Source organism: Colobus angolensis, unplaced genomic scaffold, assembly GCF_000951035.1.
Source record: "Colobus angolensis palliatus isolate OR3802 unplaced genomic scaffold, Cang.pa_1.0 Scaffold15, whole genome shotgun sequence".
Classification (NCBI taxonomy): domain Eukaryota; kingdom Metazoa; phylum Chordata; class Mammalia; order Primates; family Cercopithecidae; genus Colobus; species Colobus angolensis.
Window position 1 is genome coordinate 16,445,689 of NW_012114599.1, and position 19,754 is coordinate 16,465,442.

At 38.2% G+C, this 19,754-nt stretch overlaps 1 protein-coding gene across 1 annotated transcript in view; it reads right to left on the reverse strand.

The window, feature by feature from the left end:
- LTBP1 (latent transforming growth factor beta binding protein 1) overlaps positions 1-19,754 on the reverse strand; it is a 282,394-nt gene that overhangs the window by 162,599 nt on the left and 100,041 nt on the right. Inside the window, 1 exon segment of the mRNA XM_011935989.1 lies at positions 5,169-5,291. Coding sequence (XP_011791379.1) covers positions 5,169-5,291 — 123 coding nt within the window.

The following is a 19,754-nucleotide window of genomic DNA, read 5'->3' on the forward strand; positions in this document are numbered from 1 at the left end:
AACATGGTGAAACCCCATCTCTACTAAAAATACAAAAATTAGCCAGGTGTGGTGGCACACACCTGTAATCTCAGCTACTCAGGCGGCTGAGGTAGGACAATCACTTGAACCCAGGAGGCAGAGGTTGCAGTGAGCCAAGATCGCTCCACTGCACACCAGCCTGGGCAGCAGAGCAAGACTTCCTCTCAAAAAACAAAACAAAACAGAACAAACAAATAAAACAAAACCACCACAATTTGTGGAGAACCAAAATAAAAGAAACAGTAATTCAAGGCCATTGCAGTTAGGTCACTTATTCTATATCTATAGTGTGGCAGGCGAGATTAAAATATCAGTTCTCCTTAAATAAATGACTTACTCCTGGCATTTTGGACTGTTTACCTTCTCCTGATTAAAGGTTCAGCTTGTGGAGTGAGACAGATCCAGTTCCAAATGTGGGCTCTACCCTTTATAGGCTGTCTGACTGTTGGAAAGATCCCTAACCCCTCTGTGCCTCAATTCCTTCATTTCTAAATTAGGAAAAATAACAGTACAAATCCAATAGAGATTTTGTGAGTATTATATGGGATAATTCACATAAAGTGCTTAGCACAGTGCATGGCATTTATGACGTTTGCAATAAAAATTATTATTGTCCTGGTTTTCACTATTACTGTAATAATCTGGGAGCAAGCAGTTTGTACAGATCTGTCTCACCTCTGGGCCACGGTGCCATGAGACCTCCAAGTGAGGGAGGCTAGGGGCCTAATCTGAGATGGCCACAGAGGAGGTAGAAAGAAAAGAACAGGCATAAGATAAATTATGAAGCCTAAATGACATCCTTTGAAACCAAAAGATATAAAAGAGTCCAAGATGACACAGGCTCCCAGCCAGGGTGCTCTGGAGAACAATGTTACCAAGGGTAAAAAGAAATCAAGTCTGGAAGGAAAGCCCATTTTAAGGGAAAAGCTGGAAAGCTAGCAGTAATTTACTCATTTGGCTTTGCTAAAAAGGATACAAAGCTACAACACTCAATATGTTAGGCACTAGCCACATGTTGCTCTTTGGATAAAATTTACATTAAATAAAAGTAAAAATTCAATTCCTCAGTTACACAGGCCATACATGACTAGTGGCTGCTGTATGAGGTGGCACAGATAAAGAATATTTCCATCATCTCAGATAGTTCTATTGGACAGTGTTAATTAGCTTGAGCGTCAGCAAACTTTTTCTGTCAAGTGTCAGATAATAAGTATTTTAGGCTTTGTGGGCCATACGATTTCTGTTGCAACTTCTCAACTCTGTCGTTGTAATACAAAAGCAGCATCACACAATAAGTAAATGAATGGACATGGCTGTGTTCCAATAAAACTTCATTCACAAAAACAAACAGAGTTGGCCCATGGGCTATAAGTTGCCAACCCCGATCTAGAACCCTAAATTTGGAGGCACAAATCCTGTTTTAAATCTCAACTCTCAGCTACTAGCTGTGTGAGAAGCTACTTAAACTTTCCTAGCTTTGATTTCCCAATGTATAAGATAAGCATGGTATATTTCTCATAAAGACGCTCAAGAAATTACAAATGAATGATGTACTTAATGAAGACTGGCTTTTAAAAGGCATTTGTCCTTTATCTCATGACTTCCAGGACTACGGCAGAAGCTCCTGAGCACGTCTTCTCTCTAACCCTCCACTTCTGTCAGCTAGCTCCAAGTCCATAGGTAAAGAATACTATGAAACAGCAAAAGCCCAGGCTCAGAATTCTTTTATCTGGGCCTTTTTACTGAGCCTATGGACACACTCTCAGCAGCACTCATCATGGAGCTCTGAAGCTCCTGAAGGAGTTCAGAAAGCCAGAAAGTCTTCCTACTTCCATCGCAAAGATTATGATACTTTTCTTGAATTTGCTCTGGAAAGTCCTTGAGTTTCCATCTTTCCCCATAAATCAGGTAGCAACAGGTCTGGAGAATGCTGCTACACCATCCTAAGCCTCAAACATAGAGGTCAGAGGCAGCAAATGCCAGCATTTGCCTACTTTCTTCCTTTTAGCTTGGCTAAGCCAAGGCAAGAGGCAAGGAGAGAAAGTGAAATTGTTGCAACCTTTGGCTGGAGCCAAGGAATTCTGGGGGGGTTCACCTCAGTTCAGTGCATTCAAGAGGAGAAAGCACTTCCTGTTGCTCCTTGGGCATAATCGTGTGCAGGGGTTCAGAGAGTCAGCCATGCCTTGTATGCTCTGGATATGGCCTAAATTCATGCTGTCTTAGCAAATGTTATCAGTATCCTCCATTTGCCTGCAGGCTTCATCCCTGGCTGCTTTTATCTCTCTCCAGAGCGGACATTTAGCAACCACTGTGTTGAGTGCCTGTGTCTGCACGTGTCTGTGTGTGTGTGTGCATGCGCGTGCGTGTGTGTGATCTCCATTCCCCTTCTGCTACTTCCCTATGACTACCAAAAATACCATTATCTTTCCATTTTTTTCCTTTACTCTGTAAGTATCACCTTCTTCCCTAATTCTTTCTGTCTTCAGACTTCCCCCATCAAGTTCTTCACAGAATTCACCCGAAAATCAGACTGGATTGGTTCAAATCGCAAATCCTAAAGGAACTCTATATGTCTCTGTGATGTTACATGTGGTAAATTCAGAGGAAAGAGGAATAAATCTTCTCACTCAACACTGGTAAAGAGCCCAGGTTTTCACTTCAAACTCTCAACTGGAACACTTAACTAGCAACAAACGTCTCTTAATACTTACCATTTCAGCTGTTGTAGCTGAACCGTAAAATTGAATTATTTATTTTTCAAATAAGAATGGATGGTTGTTTAATAAGTTCAGAATTATTTGAGCAATGACAGGGAAAATATGCTAAGGAAATATGCAAGTGTTTCAAAAATCTCATTGGCAGATTGCTACAATCTTATTAAAACCTGGATGTCTGCCCTTAACTCTAGACATCAGATCTAGTCAAAGTTTCACAGAGCATTTTGTGACAAATTCTGCAAGTTTACCTAATCAGCAACCTTCAATATAAGAACTGTAAACAGACTACAAGTCAAATTATAAAAGAGGGGGAAAAGCATTCATAACAAACTCTATATCCAAACTCTACAATCTTTATGCTTAAATTATAAAATGATTTAAAATATTTTATCAATATAATTCAAATCAGCCAAAAATGATCCCCTAAGTTATCTGGATATCATCAACAATGTGATTTTTGGCCTGAAATTTCCAAATCCTTGCATCAGTTTCAAAGGTACCTTGTGTGCAAACATAATTTTATGGTCTAATTTTACCACCCGTTAGGAAAACCTTATAATTAGGTGTCTGTCTGCTTCATGATCAAAACTGTCTGTAAAAGAACACAGAAAAGAGGACTTACGTGTAAAACTTCCTAATCTGCAGTTGACAGTTTTTAAAGGAAAAGAGTAGTAATTAGTAATAACATTTCAAAAGACTCAACAAACTCACGTAAAAGTAATAAATGAGACTGTCATTTTTATTTTACTACATTTGTCTTTATCACCTTATTTTATTTTATTTATTTTATTTATGAGATATGTAGATATCTCACCTTAGGGCACAGAGTTAGAGAGAGAAGCTTGGTTAAAAATGAATGGCAGTATACTCATGAAGAACATGTCAACCAAATGGCAAATTTCAAACTAGGGACAAGAAAGATGCAGCTCATTATATACCAAAGCCATATTAAAAAATAAATAAAAGTGGCCTGGCATGGTGGCTCACACCTGTAATCCCAGCACTTTGGGAGGCTGAGGCGGGTGGATCACCTGAGGTCAGGAGTTCAAGACCAGCCTGACCAACATGGCAAAATCATGTCTCTACTAAAAATACAAAAATTAGCTGGGTGTGGTAGCATATGCCCGTAATCCCAGCTACTTGGGAGGCTGAGGTAGGAGAATCGTTTGAACCCGGGAGACGGAGGTTGCAGTGAGTGGAGATCACACCATTGCACTCCAGCCTCAGTGACAAATGTGAAACTTCATCTCAGAGATAGCTAGCTAGCTAGACAGATAGATAGACAGACAGACAGATAAAAACAAAAAACTTGCAGGGAAGAAACTAATACACAATTGCTCTTAAAATTATCCTAATAGTTTTCTGCCATGCGTCCACTTAAACTCTATATAACCTTTAAAAATCTGCAGTGCTACAACGCCCACGTCTATAGTCATGCTACTCAGCAGGCTGAACAGAGATCACTTGAGTCCAGGATTTGAGTCCAGCCTAGGCAACATAGCAAGACCCCATCTCTTTAAAAAACAAAAAAAGCTTGCAGTGCTTTTGTAATTATTACTTTTGTAATAATAGGCATGACTACTTTAAAAATAAGACAGGGCATGATTACTTTAAAAATAGGACAATTTTAAAATCTCAAATCTGCATTTGAGAACTTTACACCTAAAATCCATTCCTCTCTAACGGCATATGATCTGTAGTGATTACATGGATTACTTTACATGCACAGGGAGTATCTCTTTGGTGAAACTATAGTTCAGAACCAATATTAGAACATGTGGTTTGATGAACGATTTTTACCCTTATCAGAAACAAAGGAAAGTGTCAGAAACATTTTTAAGGCAAAACAGTATAATTTAAGGTCATTTTGGTGGGTTTAAAGAATAAGACAATGTCTGAAATCAGAACTGAATTAGAAAATCTAAAACACAGGGACTTGGTAACTATTTTCCAGACTCTTCCATTGAGAAAGAAGTGAAACCTCACTAAAGTAGAGTCCAGAGACTCAGAATTTGAAATACTTAGAGGCAGAAGCTGGGACACAGTTTAATTCAACCTAAAGAATCCTTAAAATACTGTATTTATGACAGAAAAACCTACTGTCATCTCTCAGGTACCAAAAAAGGTTGTTATGTCCATTTTAATTCCCTCTTTTCTTCCCATCAAAGCGTATTTCCTCAGTGGGCTGAGTCTCTATTCTGAGTTTTAGCTACTATATTTTTATCACCACAATAAAAATGCATTTTAGAGAAGGTTCCATGATAGAGATTTATTTTACTACGTCAGGTGGCCCCCCCACTTGTCATTTTAATTAATAAGCTTTTCCACATATTTACAAGCATTCAGTTGGCCACTGAGCATTTCTGTTCTTTTGGGAAAACCCCAAAGACAATTAATCCAAAATAGGAGTAAAAAGTGATTATTACTTACGAACACAACTTGAAAAGGTAGGATCCGGCCCAAATCCTATTTTGCAGGTACATCGATAGCTGCCCATGGTATTCAAACACTCACCATTAGGGCATACACCTTGTAGCTGACATTCATTAATATCTGCAGGAAAACACAATTCTTTAGAAGGAATGGTCAGGCCCCATTGAGCAGATTCTGGCTATACATTGCATTCACTTCCTTTTTCACTATAATAATCTTTTAGTTATAGTGAAAAAAGGATGTAGCAGGTGTGAATAATATTAAATCAATTAACATTTATTGAACATTTACCATTTATATAGTAAATATTTATTACCTACTTACTACATGCCAGGTGCTAAGGATTTACTAGTGAAAAAAAAAAACGGATAAAAATTCTGGCCTTCACAGAATTTTCGCTTTAGTGTTAGTTTATGTTAGGCATTACGGAGCATATAGGTAAGGCAAAGATTCTCACTCTGGAAGCACTGACAGTCTAACTGTACATATGAATATCTGAAAAACTAAAGAAGTGAAAAGCAATTCAAGTCATCACAAGAAAGAACTGTCATAAACTGTTAGAAGTTAAATTATGAAATTGCCTATATAGACAGTAAAAGCCACAGAAGGAAGCTGGAGGTGGGGCAGACTGTGGCACTGAGGAGGAGGTAAGACTTTAGAGTGCTTATGTCTGGGCAGGAGCTGGATGGATGGGTAAGGAAGGGAAGGAATGACTTCTGTGGGAAACACTGGAGCTTGAGCACAGAGTGTGGCCAGGGGAAGGAAGCTCAGGAAATAATGAGTCAAACCACTGGCTGGAAAAGAAGATTCAGGAAGGTAAATAGTTGGAAACAGAGCCGGTAAAATTCAGGCTGCATTTGGATTCAGTTTCATTGAGAACAGGGAGCTATACTAAAGGTTTGTGAGCAGGAGAAAGACAGACTCAAAGACAGACTCTAGGAAAATTCACCTGGCCAACACATGGATTGGTGAGAAGAGACAGAAGAGATTAAAAGTCTGATTACTTGAAGGGGTCATGCAAGTATGAGGTTGGTGACAGCCAGACTGGTGACACTGAGAACAATCAGGAAGATAAAGAATGGACAAATCTTTTTTTTTTTTTTTTTAAGACCAATTGACTATGCATGGTGCTTGACTGGACTACACACCATGAGAAAGTAAGAGAAAGGAGTCAAGGATGTCTGGGAGGCTTCTAATCTAAGAAAAAAGGAAAAAAAATCACAGTTGGTTTTGCAGAAGAGTTCTGAGGAAGAAAGAAGGCAGGAAGATGAGGAGTTCAGCTTTATAGTTCAAGGCCACACTGGGATACCCAAGTAGAAATACCTGGCAGCAGCAGAAGATTCAGAAAGAGAGTGAAAGAGGCAATCACTGCTACAAATTGACACTTAAGATACTCTGCATATGGAGATCCAGGGGAGAATCAAAGTGATCTGAAAGAGGAGGGATATAAATGAAGTGATTTTACAAAGAAAGATTATATAGTCACTTGCAAAGGTAATTAATTGAAAATCAAAAAGTTGGATACAATGGTAGCAAAACATTATCAGGATCATCACATAAAAAGAAATATAGTCCTCAATCATTATTTGAGCAAATATCAACATTATTTGAACATGAATATTTCATGTTCTAAGTAGGCATCGTGATCTATATGTACATATTTTACCCAGAACATGCAATTTTTAAGTTAATTTCAGTGATAAAATATGATACCTTCCATGACATTCAAATGGTAAGTTAATGCATATTTACTGTATAAATTCTATGGTGTTCCAACTTGCACGTAGCTGGAAACTGGTACAGCTCGATGACACCTGGTATGGCACACAGTATAGCACCTCACCATCTCATTACTTATTGAAGTGTGTGTTGTTCTAGAATGCACATTCATGTACAGCATGTAACTGAAAATATTCCCCCAAAACTCATTCTTTTTAAGAAAACCACCACGAAGGACCAGGAAGAGTGCCAAGTCCAGTTGGAGCTTACATGGTACAAGTGAAGCCCTATTATATGTCCCAAGTAAAACCTCAAGTTTGGGTAACCAGCCAGTTGTGGTCAAGAAGGCTGGACAAAATTTCCACTCTTCTGTTTCCCCTCTCATCCTCATTAGGGTATGATTATTAGCATTCCTCTTCCTCTGAATGGCCTGTACTCCTGTTCACTGGCCGCACCACTACACATTCCATGATAAGATTGAGGACCCAGAATTTTCCCTTGCTAGGTGGTTTCTGTAACAGCACCATCTCAGCGTTGCAGCTGGCTGCCAGGCTAAAGTAGAGGTTTCCCCCCAGACTTATAAATACCTGATTTACAGCCAGTGCCTAGTACCCTCTTCCAATGCCCCTTCTTTGACTCTCCACACTGCTCACTGCCTTGACCCTGATGCCATGGGAATGAAGGACAGGAATTCAGACTGAAGAAAACAAACAAAAATGACCGAGCAAACCTATTGGGTATAGACAGTAAGAAACAGAAAAATCCACAAAGAAGAATCATGTAAGACTCTTCCTGTTACGACTGTTTTAATCATCTTGTGCCACTGGCACTGGCACCAACTCTTCCCCTGATTTTGGCCCAAGGAACCCAGGAAGCCTCGGCCTTCCTTTGTGACACGTTCTCACAGTTTCCAGAAAAACTATTTCCTTCAACTGCCTTGGTTCCTCTATTTTTTTATATTTCCTGAACTAATACAAATTAGAGATTGGATTTGTTTCCTATATTTAATGTATATACACTAGAGTATATCAATCTTAAGTATACAACTAGATGAATTTTTGCATATCCGCGTGTGGTGTTACCACCACCCAGATAGTGATTAAGAACATTTCCATCACCTCAGAAAGTTCTTTGTGCCCCTTCCCAGCCAACAAACAACTTATCCCCATAATTTTAATAAAGGACTTCAGAAATTAACAAATTAATAAGATCTTTCTAATTATTAAGAAACAGGAGCAACTGTCTAAGTGATTTTCCTAGACAGGTAGTCACAAGCTTCCTAAATTAAACTGAAGGATGTCAGAGACTCGCAAACACGTTAAGAACAAAGCATTGGTTGAACTGAATGCATTGTATCTGGATGAGAGAAGAACATTCCAAGTGAAGACATCATCAGGCCAAAGTTTAACAACTGTATGGAATGTGACAGGTGAATGGTAAACCAGCATTCTATTTAGACTTAACAACTGTATGTAACATGATGGGTGAATGGTAAACCATAATTCTATTTAGACTTAACAATTGTACGGAATGCGATGGGCAAATGGTAAATCAGAATTCTATTTAGGCTTCATTGCCTAAAGCTATCTTCTTTCTTTAATCAAATAAAACTTGATTACAGTATTTGTCATTTTATATATAGTTTATTTTTAAATAATATTAAATAACAATATAGCATTTCAGGAGTCTCATTTTTATTTATTTATTTATTTGAGATGGAATCTTATTCTGTCGCACAGGTTGGAGTACAGCGGCACTATCTCGGTCACTGCAACCTTCGCCTCCCAGGTTCAAGCGATTCTCCTGCCTCAGTCTCCCGAGTAGCTGGGATTACAGGCACGTGCCACCATGCCCGGCTAACTTTTTTTATTTTTTTTTTATTTTTAGTAGAGACGGGGTTTCACCATGTTGGCCAGCCTAGTCTTGAACTCCTGACCTCAAGTGAACCACCCACCTCGGCCTCCCAAAGTATGTGAGCCACTGCATCCGGCCGAGTCGAGTCTCGTATTTTAAAGGGTCAACAAACCTTCCTTAATGGATTCTAACTAAATCAAAAGTATTTTAATATTCAGTTTGAAAAACACACGAATTTATTCCTTATTCTCCCTCTATAGATGACAAATTTCTCTGGAAAACCGTGGAAGTCTGTCCTTTGAAGAAGTGGTATAACCACTGCCTACAGCGCAACTTCCTGAGTTAAAGAATGAAGGCCAAAACAAATGGCTGAAGGGGCTCAGCACCCACATGCAGCCAGTCACCCATTCCCTATCCCCACCTGAGCTTTTGTGTTCAGGCAGGCAGTCTACAAGTTTATAGAAACAGGAACTAGGAAAGAAATTCATACAGACCCAAGTGCTCCTCTAGAGTGGGCAAATTCCACGCAGCTACTGCTAACATGGAGGAGCTTTACATACTTTTCCACTTACTTAAAACATTCACAGGTATCTCTGCCTGTATAGCCTACCACATACTTCAGCCCACAGATGAAGTTCAAGAATACAAAACTGCTTTTCTTCTACAACTGCTCTTCTTCTAAAATGGTCAAATATTGGCAATGTCCTATGGCTCAACCTAATACAACAGAAATAAGAGGGCTGGGCTTCTATTAATCAGGTAGTAGAAAAATTTAGAGTAATCAGGCATACATGCATAACAAGAGACTCCCTATGAACAACCCAACATAAAACAGCCTAAATATTTCAGTACAGGGGAATGAAGCAATAGGCTGACAATGAAGTGAGGACCTTCATCTTCCTTCTACCTCGTTCTTTACATTTCTATAGCACACCGTATCTCACTGGAACTTCACAACAATTCTGGATGGTGAGCAGTAAAAGAATAATTATTCTATTTTATAGAGATAATTTTGCCCAAGGCCGTATTTCTAAAAAGGATGAAGAGGATGGGGGAAAACAATAGAAGGAATGTTCCACTAAGATCTACCTTTTGGTCCAACTGGACAAAATGTTATGTTACCCAGAGCAAGTCTCTGAGTTTCTCTTGATCTCGGTGTCCTCTCCTGTAACACAGAGGGGCTGAACTATATAATCCCTGAGGTTACTTGTAGTTTAAATATTCTCCAACTTCAAAACAATCTGCCAGTTGCCAGGGCTGAAAATGCCAGGGAATAAATACAGTATGACATTTGGTGCATAATATATTACGAATAGCAGAAGTGCCCTTATGGGAAATAAATATATTTTTATGTATCTCTTCTCCTACGGAAAAGTATGTATGTTTAACGAAGTGAGTAAGAATTTACTGTCTTCTTAGTGATGCAAGTTCATACAGGAAATGAGGCATGTCCAACAGGAGTCAGGACAAGGCAAGAACAGGACATGAGGATCTTTCTACTGTGTGAAAATATGAAGCTTTCTGGAGATTCACCTGTATGTGTTCAGCTTTTGCTAGTGAATAGAAATTTCATGATAGAATTACATTAGCAGTACGTCTTCCACTTGAAAGCAGAAAAATACCTCTTGACACAAAAACTTTTCCCACACAGATAATAAATAATAATCCCAGACAGATAATATATATAATATAAATAATAAAATTATTTAATTATTTAATTTAATAAATACTTTAGGTAGAGGAGTTCACTTTAAGACAATACATATATTTCTTAAACTTTCAAAGAACAACTTTGCACTGGGTACACATACCCATGAAGGAACATGAAGATATTCTATAGGGTACACACAGGCTTGGATACTTTTAAGGGAACTAATCTATAGATCTTCAGCCTTCAGCTGTTTCTTTTTGAAGCGATCTGCCTAAGAATGTATCTGCCAATCTTCCTTTCCTATCTTCCCCTTTCGTCAGGGCCTTCTTGTTCTTGACCAAGTCAAGATCCCTGAGATCTGGATTGACATCTTGTCAATCCAGAATCTTTCTAGGCCTTTCTAAGTACACTGTCTTGAAAGGTAAAATTCTCACAGGCACAGAATGAACGAATAATTCACAAATATATCAACCCCAGGATAGAGTCACAGGAAAGATAATGAGTCTGATGTGCTTCATAAGAAGATCTGGCTTTACCAGTTAGGTTAACTGGCAGAGACTGTTTGTCAATGGCATGAACCAATTCTGCAGCTCCAAAGTTTTGATGAAAATATTTAATGCACACATACAATATAAATGTGCCAGAAATTAACCTATTGTATCCACTTAACTTTTTAATTAAAATGTAGATGTCGGCTTAAAGATGTGTGAACACCTAACTTTTTCAAAATTATTCTAGGAGAGAAGTAAAGAAAAAATATTTGAAAACCAATGTTCTACAGCAATTTTACCCAAGGTATTTTACACAAAACACAGACTTTGTGAGACCTCTGCTAAAACAGGGGTTCTGCAGCCAAATATGTTTGAGAAATACTGCCTATTCTCTATTCACAAGCATATTTAAAACCCGAGGAGTCCTTTGGCAAAATCTCTTGTTTTTTCTGTGTTTAACTTGGTTTTTCTACACATTTGGCTGTGGGACCCTTTTAAACACACAATCTATTAACATCCCTCTGAACTGGTGGTCTGTGGAAACATTTTGTGAAATGTTGCTCTCTGGGGCCAGCTTCAAAGACTATTGTATGAGTCTCTTCGTGATTATATTTGCCTCTATCTAGGCCCCACTGCTGCTAAAGCCTACCCACAACCCTGTAACTGTCCCGTGATTATAAAATGATCATCCACCATAGGCTGGATTCAATCACTGGACTCACTGAAAAAAGTCAAACCACTGTGGCAGCAACTCCTTTCCTTCCAATTCTTCTGTCTTCGGGGAACATGATAAAGGAATTATCAGAGCCCAGAGAACAGCTTGTATTTATTTCTTGACACATGTGTGCTACACATGGAAGACGCTGCTAGTAACACATACTCTGTTAGTCTTGGATTCATGACTGTAGTCTACAGGCACTGCATTAACTTCTCCTTGAAATATTCACAGTCACACGAATCCATCATGGGCTTTCTTCATCACTCATAATACAGTAGGCATCTTCCCATTCATTTTATAGCCACAGAGATTAAGGCCAAAGAGCTATTGAAAAATACAATGTGCTAATGACTCACTTCACTACTGTCTTTCCTGAGGAAGAGTTAATTAAATAAACACATTTCCTTTTTGAATCCTATGCCAGCGTAGTAAGAGGACACACCAGAAAAATAATTCTAAAATGCACAGGAATGGGTACCAATTTGATTTGCAAATGCTGAAATAGGGTGGTCAGGTCCAGATCAAAAGCTGTTTAAATTCTTACTGAAAATACTGTGCATATTTAAACTAGAAAGTGTAGCAGTAGTCCAGGACAGTTAACACCTTCAAATCAGTAAATTATCAATCAGTTCCCTCTGAGCCATTGACCATTGTAAAACATGATCTGGCATCATACTAAGTACATGACAGTTTCTGAGATTAAATGAAAATACAACAGAAAATTATGACTAACCTCTGGTAGGCTAAACAAAAGGAACATTAAACATTTCTAAGTGTTTTGAAGAACTGAATTATCAAGTTTGGTTGACTGCAGTCTTAGTTCTTACCTGCTGGTTTTCTACTATTATTTCCAAAACATATACCAAGAACAATAGATTCTAAGTTTCATCTCTTTTTTTTTTATTATTATACTTTAAGTTCTGGGATACATGCGCAGAATGTGCAGGTTTGTTACATAGGCATACACGTACCATGGTGGTTTGCTGCACCCATCAACCTGTCATCTACATTAGGTATTTCTCCTAATGCCATCCCTCCCCTAGTCCCCCACCTCCTGACAGGCCCTGGTGTTCGCCTCCCTGTGTCCGTGTAATCTCACTGTTCAACTCCCACTGAGTGAAACATGTGGTATTTGGTTTTCTGTTCCTGCATTAGTTTGCTGAGAATGATGGTTTCCAGCTTCATCCATGCCCCTGCAAAGGACGTGAACACATCCGCTTTTAAGGCTGCATAGAATTCCATGGCGTGTATGTGTTACATTTTCTTTATCCAGTCTAACATTGATGGGCATTTGGGTTGGTTCCAAGTCTTTGCTATTGTGAACAGTGCTGCAACAAACATACATGTGCATGTGTCTTTATAGTAGAATGATTTACAATCCTTTGGGTATATACCCAGTAATGGGATTGCTGGGTCAAATGGTATTTCTAGTTCTAGATCCTTAAGGAATCGCCACACTGTCTTCCACAATGGTTGAACTAATTTACACTCCCGCCAACAGTGTAAAAGCATTCCTATTTCTCCACATCCTCTCCACCAGCATCTGTTGTTTCCTGACTTTTTAATGATCACAATTCTAACTGACGTGAGATGGTATCTTATTGTGGTTTTGATTTGCATTTCTCTAATGACCAGTGATGATGAGCTTTTTTCCATGTTTGTTGGCTGCATAAATGTCTTCTTTTGAGAAGTGTCTGTTCATATCCTTTGCCTACTTTTTGATGGAGTTGTTTGATTTTTTTCTTGTAAATTTAAGTTCTTTGTAGATTCTGGATATTAGCCCTATGTCAGATGGATAGATTGCAAAAATGTTCTCCCATTCTGTAGGTTGCCTGTTTGCACTGGTGATAGTTTATTTTGCTATGCAGAAGCTCTTTAGTTTAATTAGATCCCATTTGTCAATTCTGGCTCTTGTTGTCATTGCTTTTGGTGTTTTGGTCATGAAGTCTTTACCCATGCCTATGTCCTGAATGGTATTGCCTAGGTTTTCTTCTAGGGTTTTTATGGTTTTAGTCTTACATTTAAGTCTTTTATTCATCTTCAGTTAATTTTTGTATAAGGTGTAAGGAAAGGGTCCAGTTACTGTTTTCTGCATATGGTTAGCCAGTTTTCCCAATACCATTTTTTTTTTATTTTTTATTTTTTTTGGAGACGGAGTCTAGCTCTGTCGCCCAGGCTGGAGTGCAGTGGCCGGATGTCGGCTCACTGCAAACTCCGCCTCCCGGGTTTACGCCATTCTCCTGCCTCAGCCTCCCGAGTAGCTGGGACTACAGGCGCCCGCCATCTCGCCCGGCTAGTTTTTTGTATTTAGTAGAGACGGGGTTTCACCGTGTAGCTCAGGATCGTCTCGATCTCCCGACCTCGTGATCCACCCGTCTCGGCCTCCCAAAGTGCTGGGATTACAGGCTTGAGCCACCGCGCCCGGCCCCAATACCATTTATTAAATAGGGAATTCTTTCCCTATTGCTTGTTTTTGTCAGATTTGTCAAAGATCAGATGGTCGTAGATGTGTGGTGTTATTTCTGAGGGCTCTGTTCTGTTCCACTGGTCTGTATGTATCTGTTTTGGTACCAGTTTCATGCTGTTTTGGCTACTGTAGACTTGTAGTATAGTTTGAAGTCAGGTGGCATGATGCCTCCAGCTTTGTTCTTTTTGCTTAAGAGTGTCTTGGCTATACAGGCTCTTTTTTTTGGTTCCATATGAAATTTAAAGTAGTTTTTTTCTAATTCTGTGAAGAAAGTCAATGGTAGCTTGATGCGGATGGCACTGAATCTATAAATTACTTTTGGCAGTATGGCCGTTTTCACTATATTGATTCTTCCTGTCCATGAGCATGGAAAGATGTTCCATTTGTTTGTGTCCTCTCTTATTTCTTTGAGCAGTGGTTTCTAGTTCTCCTTGAAGAGGTCCCTCATATCTCTCTCTTTTTTTTTTTTTGAGACGGAGTCTTGCTCTGTCGCCCAGGCTGGAGTGCAGTGGCCAGATCTCAGCTCACTGCAAGCTCCGCCTCCCGGGTTCACGCCATTCTCCTGCCTCAGCCTCCTGAGTAGCTGGGACTACAGGCGCCCGCCACCACGCCCGGCTAGTTTTTTGTATTTTTTAGTAGAGACGGGGTTTCACCGTGTTAGCCAGGATGGTCTCAATCTCCTGACCTCATGATCCGCCCGTCTCGGCCTCCCAAAGTGCTGGGATTACAGGCTTGAGCCACCGCGCCCGGCCCACATCTCTTATAAGTTGTATTCCTAGGTATTTTATTCTCTTTGTAGCAATTGTGAATGGGAGTTCACTCATGATTTGGCTCTCTGTTTGTCTATTATTGGTGTACAGGAATGCTTGTGTCTACAACCATACCACCCTGAATGTGCCTAATCTCATCTAAGTTTCATCTTTATGCCCACATCAGTCTCTTATATATTCCCAAAAACCTTCTAGAAAGAAATAAATGTAGCAACTCACTTATGATAATGCAACTGAAGGCAACTTTAGAGACAAAGCTGTAACTTTGGGGCAATAGTGCCTAAGCAGAGAAGTCAGAGAAGAATAAGATGAAAGAGGGGAAAAAGCATTTAAATAAAAACATCAACAAATATTTTCACTTTACAAGGCAGAACTCTAAAAATAAAAATTGTACTGGCCCTATACTGTTGAGTGAAAGAAGCCAGACACTAAAGAAAACACTTACTGAATTACTTGAAATTTCATAAGATAAAATTGATCTGAAGTTGAAAGGGCAGTGATTAGCTCTGGAAAAGAGGGAGCTACACACATACACACACAGACACCACTACTTATCTCACAAGGCTGTATCCAATGCACTTAACACAACGGCTCCACTAAGTAGTCATTCAACAAAAGTTAACACAAACAAACAAAAGTTAGCAAAATATATAAGTAAGTAGATTGTAAAGTTGTGTAAGGCAATCATGAACAAAAAGTAAATTTACTAATATTAGAAAAAGGAAAATTATAACATTCCCATGCAAACAATATCATAAAAAGAAAAGCTCCATGGGTCAGAAGCCACCATTATAATCTAGCTCTAGACCAACAGGCCCCAGACTCCAAGTGGAAATTTCCATAAAATTGCTAGACAGAAAAAGGAAAACGGTGGGGAGGATGAAAATAAACTTCTGATTCAAAGTAAGCTTATAAACTCAGTTAAAAATTTTAATGCTTGCTTGCTAAGAAACTAATTGAAGCCACTGATTTGAACACAAATATTCTCTAGATGAGAATAATTTTACGAAGATTTTCAGCATGCCTTAACCAGTTAAATGAATACTTAAAGAATATAAAACAAGAACAGGTAGCTATGAACAATAATTTATTAGAAACGTTGGAAATGAAAAACAGTCTTAAAAATGTAACAAATGGGATAAAGCCTAGATGGGCATAGTAAAGCAGAAATTAGAAAATTGGAAAATGGAACTGAGATAACCATTCAAAATACAGCAAAAAAGAGAATAAAAAGACAAAAGATTCTTTAAGAGCCATGAAAACCAGACTCCAACTTTTGTTTAATGAGAGTTTCAGCAGAAAAGCATGGTGGAAAGCAATATTTGAAGACGTAATAGGTGAACACTTTTCAAATTTGAGGAAAGACATGAGTTTTCAGATTGATATTACACTCTGAGTAAAATAAAGATAAATCTAAATATAGACACATCATGATAAAACTACAGAACATAAGGAATTAGGAGATTATCTCAAAAGAGAGAAAGACATTATCTGCAAAGGAAGAGGTGTCAAAACACAGAAGTCAGAAGACATTGGTATAATGTAGTCAAGCACCACTAGAAAACAACTGCCAACCTGGAATTGTACACAAGAGTAGTCTCATTATAAAACGAGTGCAAAATAAAGATATTTTCAGACACACAAAGTATATACTTTAGTGACCCTCACTAAAGGATCTGTTAAAGAATATAACCTCAAAATATAGGTTAACCAGATAAAAATACAAGATAGCAGTCAAATTTAATTTTCAATTAAATAATTTGGGATGTACTTACTTTAAAAACGTTATTTGTTGTTCATCTGAAATTCAAATTTAACTGTGTATTCTGGATTTTATTTGGCAAATCCTCCCCAAAATAAGAAACAAATGCAGAAAACAAGCACAGGATACAAGAAATACTGCCATCAGAAAAATGACAGTAAATTCATTTAATTATTAGGTATATGAGGGGAAAAAGGCTTTATTTCCATCAAGGAAATAGGTCAAAGGTGTATACCTTTGACAATACCTGTAAAATAATGACTCTGGTCTAAGCCATAAATCCATTTTCTTCCAAACTTCCAAGAGGTTGCCATAATGGCCTTTCAGTGTTCCATTGGCAAAGATGCTCTCCTTGATCAAACTCTAGTAAGGCTCCTCTGAACCCTCTTCTCAACCAGGCTCTAACTTCATGCATGCTTCTGTATTTGTCTCTGCATTGTCCAGTTTTAGCTAGAATCCTGTTAAGTTAGTTCAGCCAGAATCCCCCATGCTGGATATCTGATTGGGTTCCTCATCTTCCACCAACCCCTAGGTAATGTCTGGTCACCCTGATCTGCCTTCAGCAAGAATACCCTCCTAGGTTGGTTTAGCCAGAATCCCCCCTTACCCCTGATATGTCCTCTTGGTAATTTTTCATCCACTGATACCACACCCTCACCCTCACTCCTTGGTGATAAATTTTTACTTTTCCTTATTTTCACAGTTGAGCCCAATCTCTCTCCCCTACCCCAAAACTTCACTGCAGTAGTCCTTATACCTGTTACAACAGTTACCTGAATAAAGTCTGCCTTACTGTTCTTTAACAAATGTTATAAATATTTTTCTTTAACATTATGTTAAAAGCAGAACAAATCCAGTAATTGTTTTCCCAGTACATATCACAAAGCCCATAATTAATCGCACGCAAACAAACCCAGTTAAAAATTTTAATGTTTGTTTGCTAAGAAACTAATTGAAGCCACTGATTTGAACACAAATATTCTCTAGATGAGAATAATGCAAACGGTGCATGCCATTAATCACAAGAGCTTTGCCCTAAAATTCTCAATCATTTCATCTCATCGTACCTGTCTGTTTTAATCCAGCACTATGCTACAAGACACATTCTTTTCTCCAGCCAGGCAGGCTTTCTTGGGGGTCTCACCTGCACTTTCGAGTCCTCATTTACCTAGTGTTCTCAAAGCATTCGAAAACCAATCTTCCTTTATCTGTTCACAGTACTGCAGTTCACACTCAATATTTTTTTGGTAGTCATTAAGGGGTCTGAAATGCAAGCTACAGTGCAGACAAGTGCTTTACAACCAAAAACTCCTTATGCAGAATATTGATAAAGACTGTTGAGTCTCATTTAATAACAGATATGCCCCCTGAAAATATGTACATTATCTTTTCTTTAGTCCAAATAAAATGTGATTTCCGATGCACTCCGAGGAACTTTTTATCTAAAAGGAGGCTACACTGAAAGTTTTGGTAATGAGCATTCTTCTGCCTCAATGTATCGGTTTCATAAATTTATTTTATTAAAGCAGAATGAGTATAATAGAATGACGCTGAAAGAAAATTATGTGGCTAGCTCTTTCCTATTTCCTTTAATGGGCTCATATGGAGTCAGCTAAAATTCAGCTAGTTTGAAGAGTAAATAAAGTAAATTGCATCCTGCTCACTCAAACTGATTTCATTACACTAAATTCCAAGGGCAGGAACAATGTCTTAGCCATCACTCATCACACATACTTCAGTCTATAGCATGGAGTACCCCAGCAATTAATCTTTGTGGAATACTGAGTCATTTAAAAAGTCTTCAAGATGATCTATGAAAAAGGAATATACATACACTGAACTATAAAATCATAGATGTCTTTTAATTACATTTTAGCACGTGCTGAGGTACTGCAGTATTGCCCACAGTACATGCTAAAAATGTAGAAAACAATACTAAGTTGATTTTATCCTTGTAAACTGAAACTGGTAAGTGATTTTAGTATGTCAAAAGAGGTATTTGCTTTTAATAAAATATTTCACTCAACTGACTGATTCCCTAAGTACTTTCAGACCCAGGTTCTATTTCTGAAACTTAGATTTACATCTAACTTTTTAAGAACCTACTTATGGCAAAATATGGACAAAAGAGAGTACTCAGTATTTCCACTCAGGGAAGGACTGAGTATTAAAGAAAAGCAGTACAGACATAGGAGCTCTTAATATTATTTCTGCAAGGTATTGTATCATTTAATTCTAGTTCTACATCAAACCTTTATAGCAAAATAATCAAATGACAAATGCCACTCTAGATCCATCAGAGCATATAACTGTATTGTTTGTTATGATAAATGAAGCAAATGATAACAATTCCATAATGCTGAGGGTAGCAAGGCTGTTTTGGAGCTCCGGGTGTGTATATGTAATAAATCATTCCTTTGAAAAGATAATTGCAGCAGCACTAGAGAGGAGGAAAAAAAAACAGCTTTGAAGGCAATTATTTGAAAGCTCCTCAAATTAACATGTATACAGTTGGTTCTTTGTTACTGAGTGCACATTAGTAAAAGTTGTTTCAGGACATTAGTTCACTTAGTTGAAGGAAATAATGTAATTCTAGTTATTAACCACTTTAATTTTAAAAGTGCTTTGTAAACTGAGAAGACATTAGACTGTAAGAACACTGTGGAAGGCACAAGCAATTAGATGCTAAATGGGCTCCTTTTGAAAAACTTTAGGAAAACAAAATCAAAAAGCTTTAAGGGTCTAGGAAAACTGAATGTACATATGTAATGTGAGCAAGTTTGATTTCATTTTACTGACCATCAATATTACAAAGGGAGCGAAATTAAGCCCTTCTCTCAATAGTAATTGTAATAGATTATACTGAATGAAATCATATTATGAGTCAAATGCCTTTGTAATGTAATTTAGCAGTGCCTCCTTGAGGCCCCATGAAATAGAATGTTGTGTGTTACTTCACTCTAGAATCATTGCCAAAAAGTATAACACTGCTTTACAAATATCCTCCTGAGACCTAAGCCAGGATTTGGTGTTACCAGTAGACCATCAGTGAATTGACTAAGTAAGGTAGAACCATCTAATATGCTCAGTATGAACAAAGTTTGCTGAGGGTCAGTCAGCCGTACCAACACAGGAAAATGCAAAAAAAAAA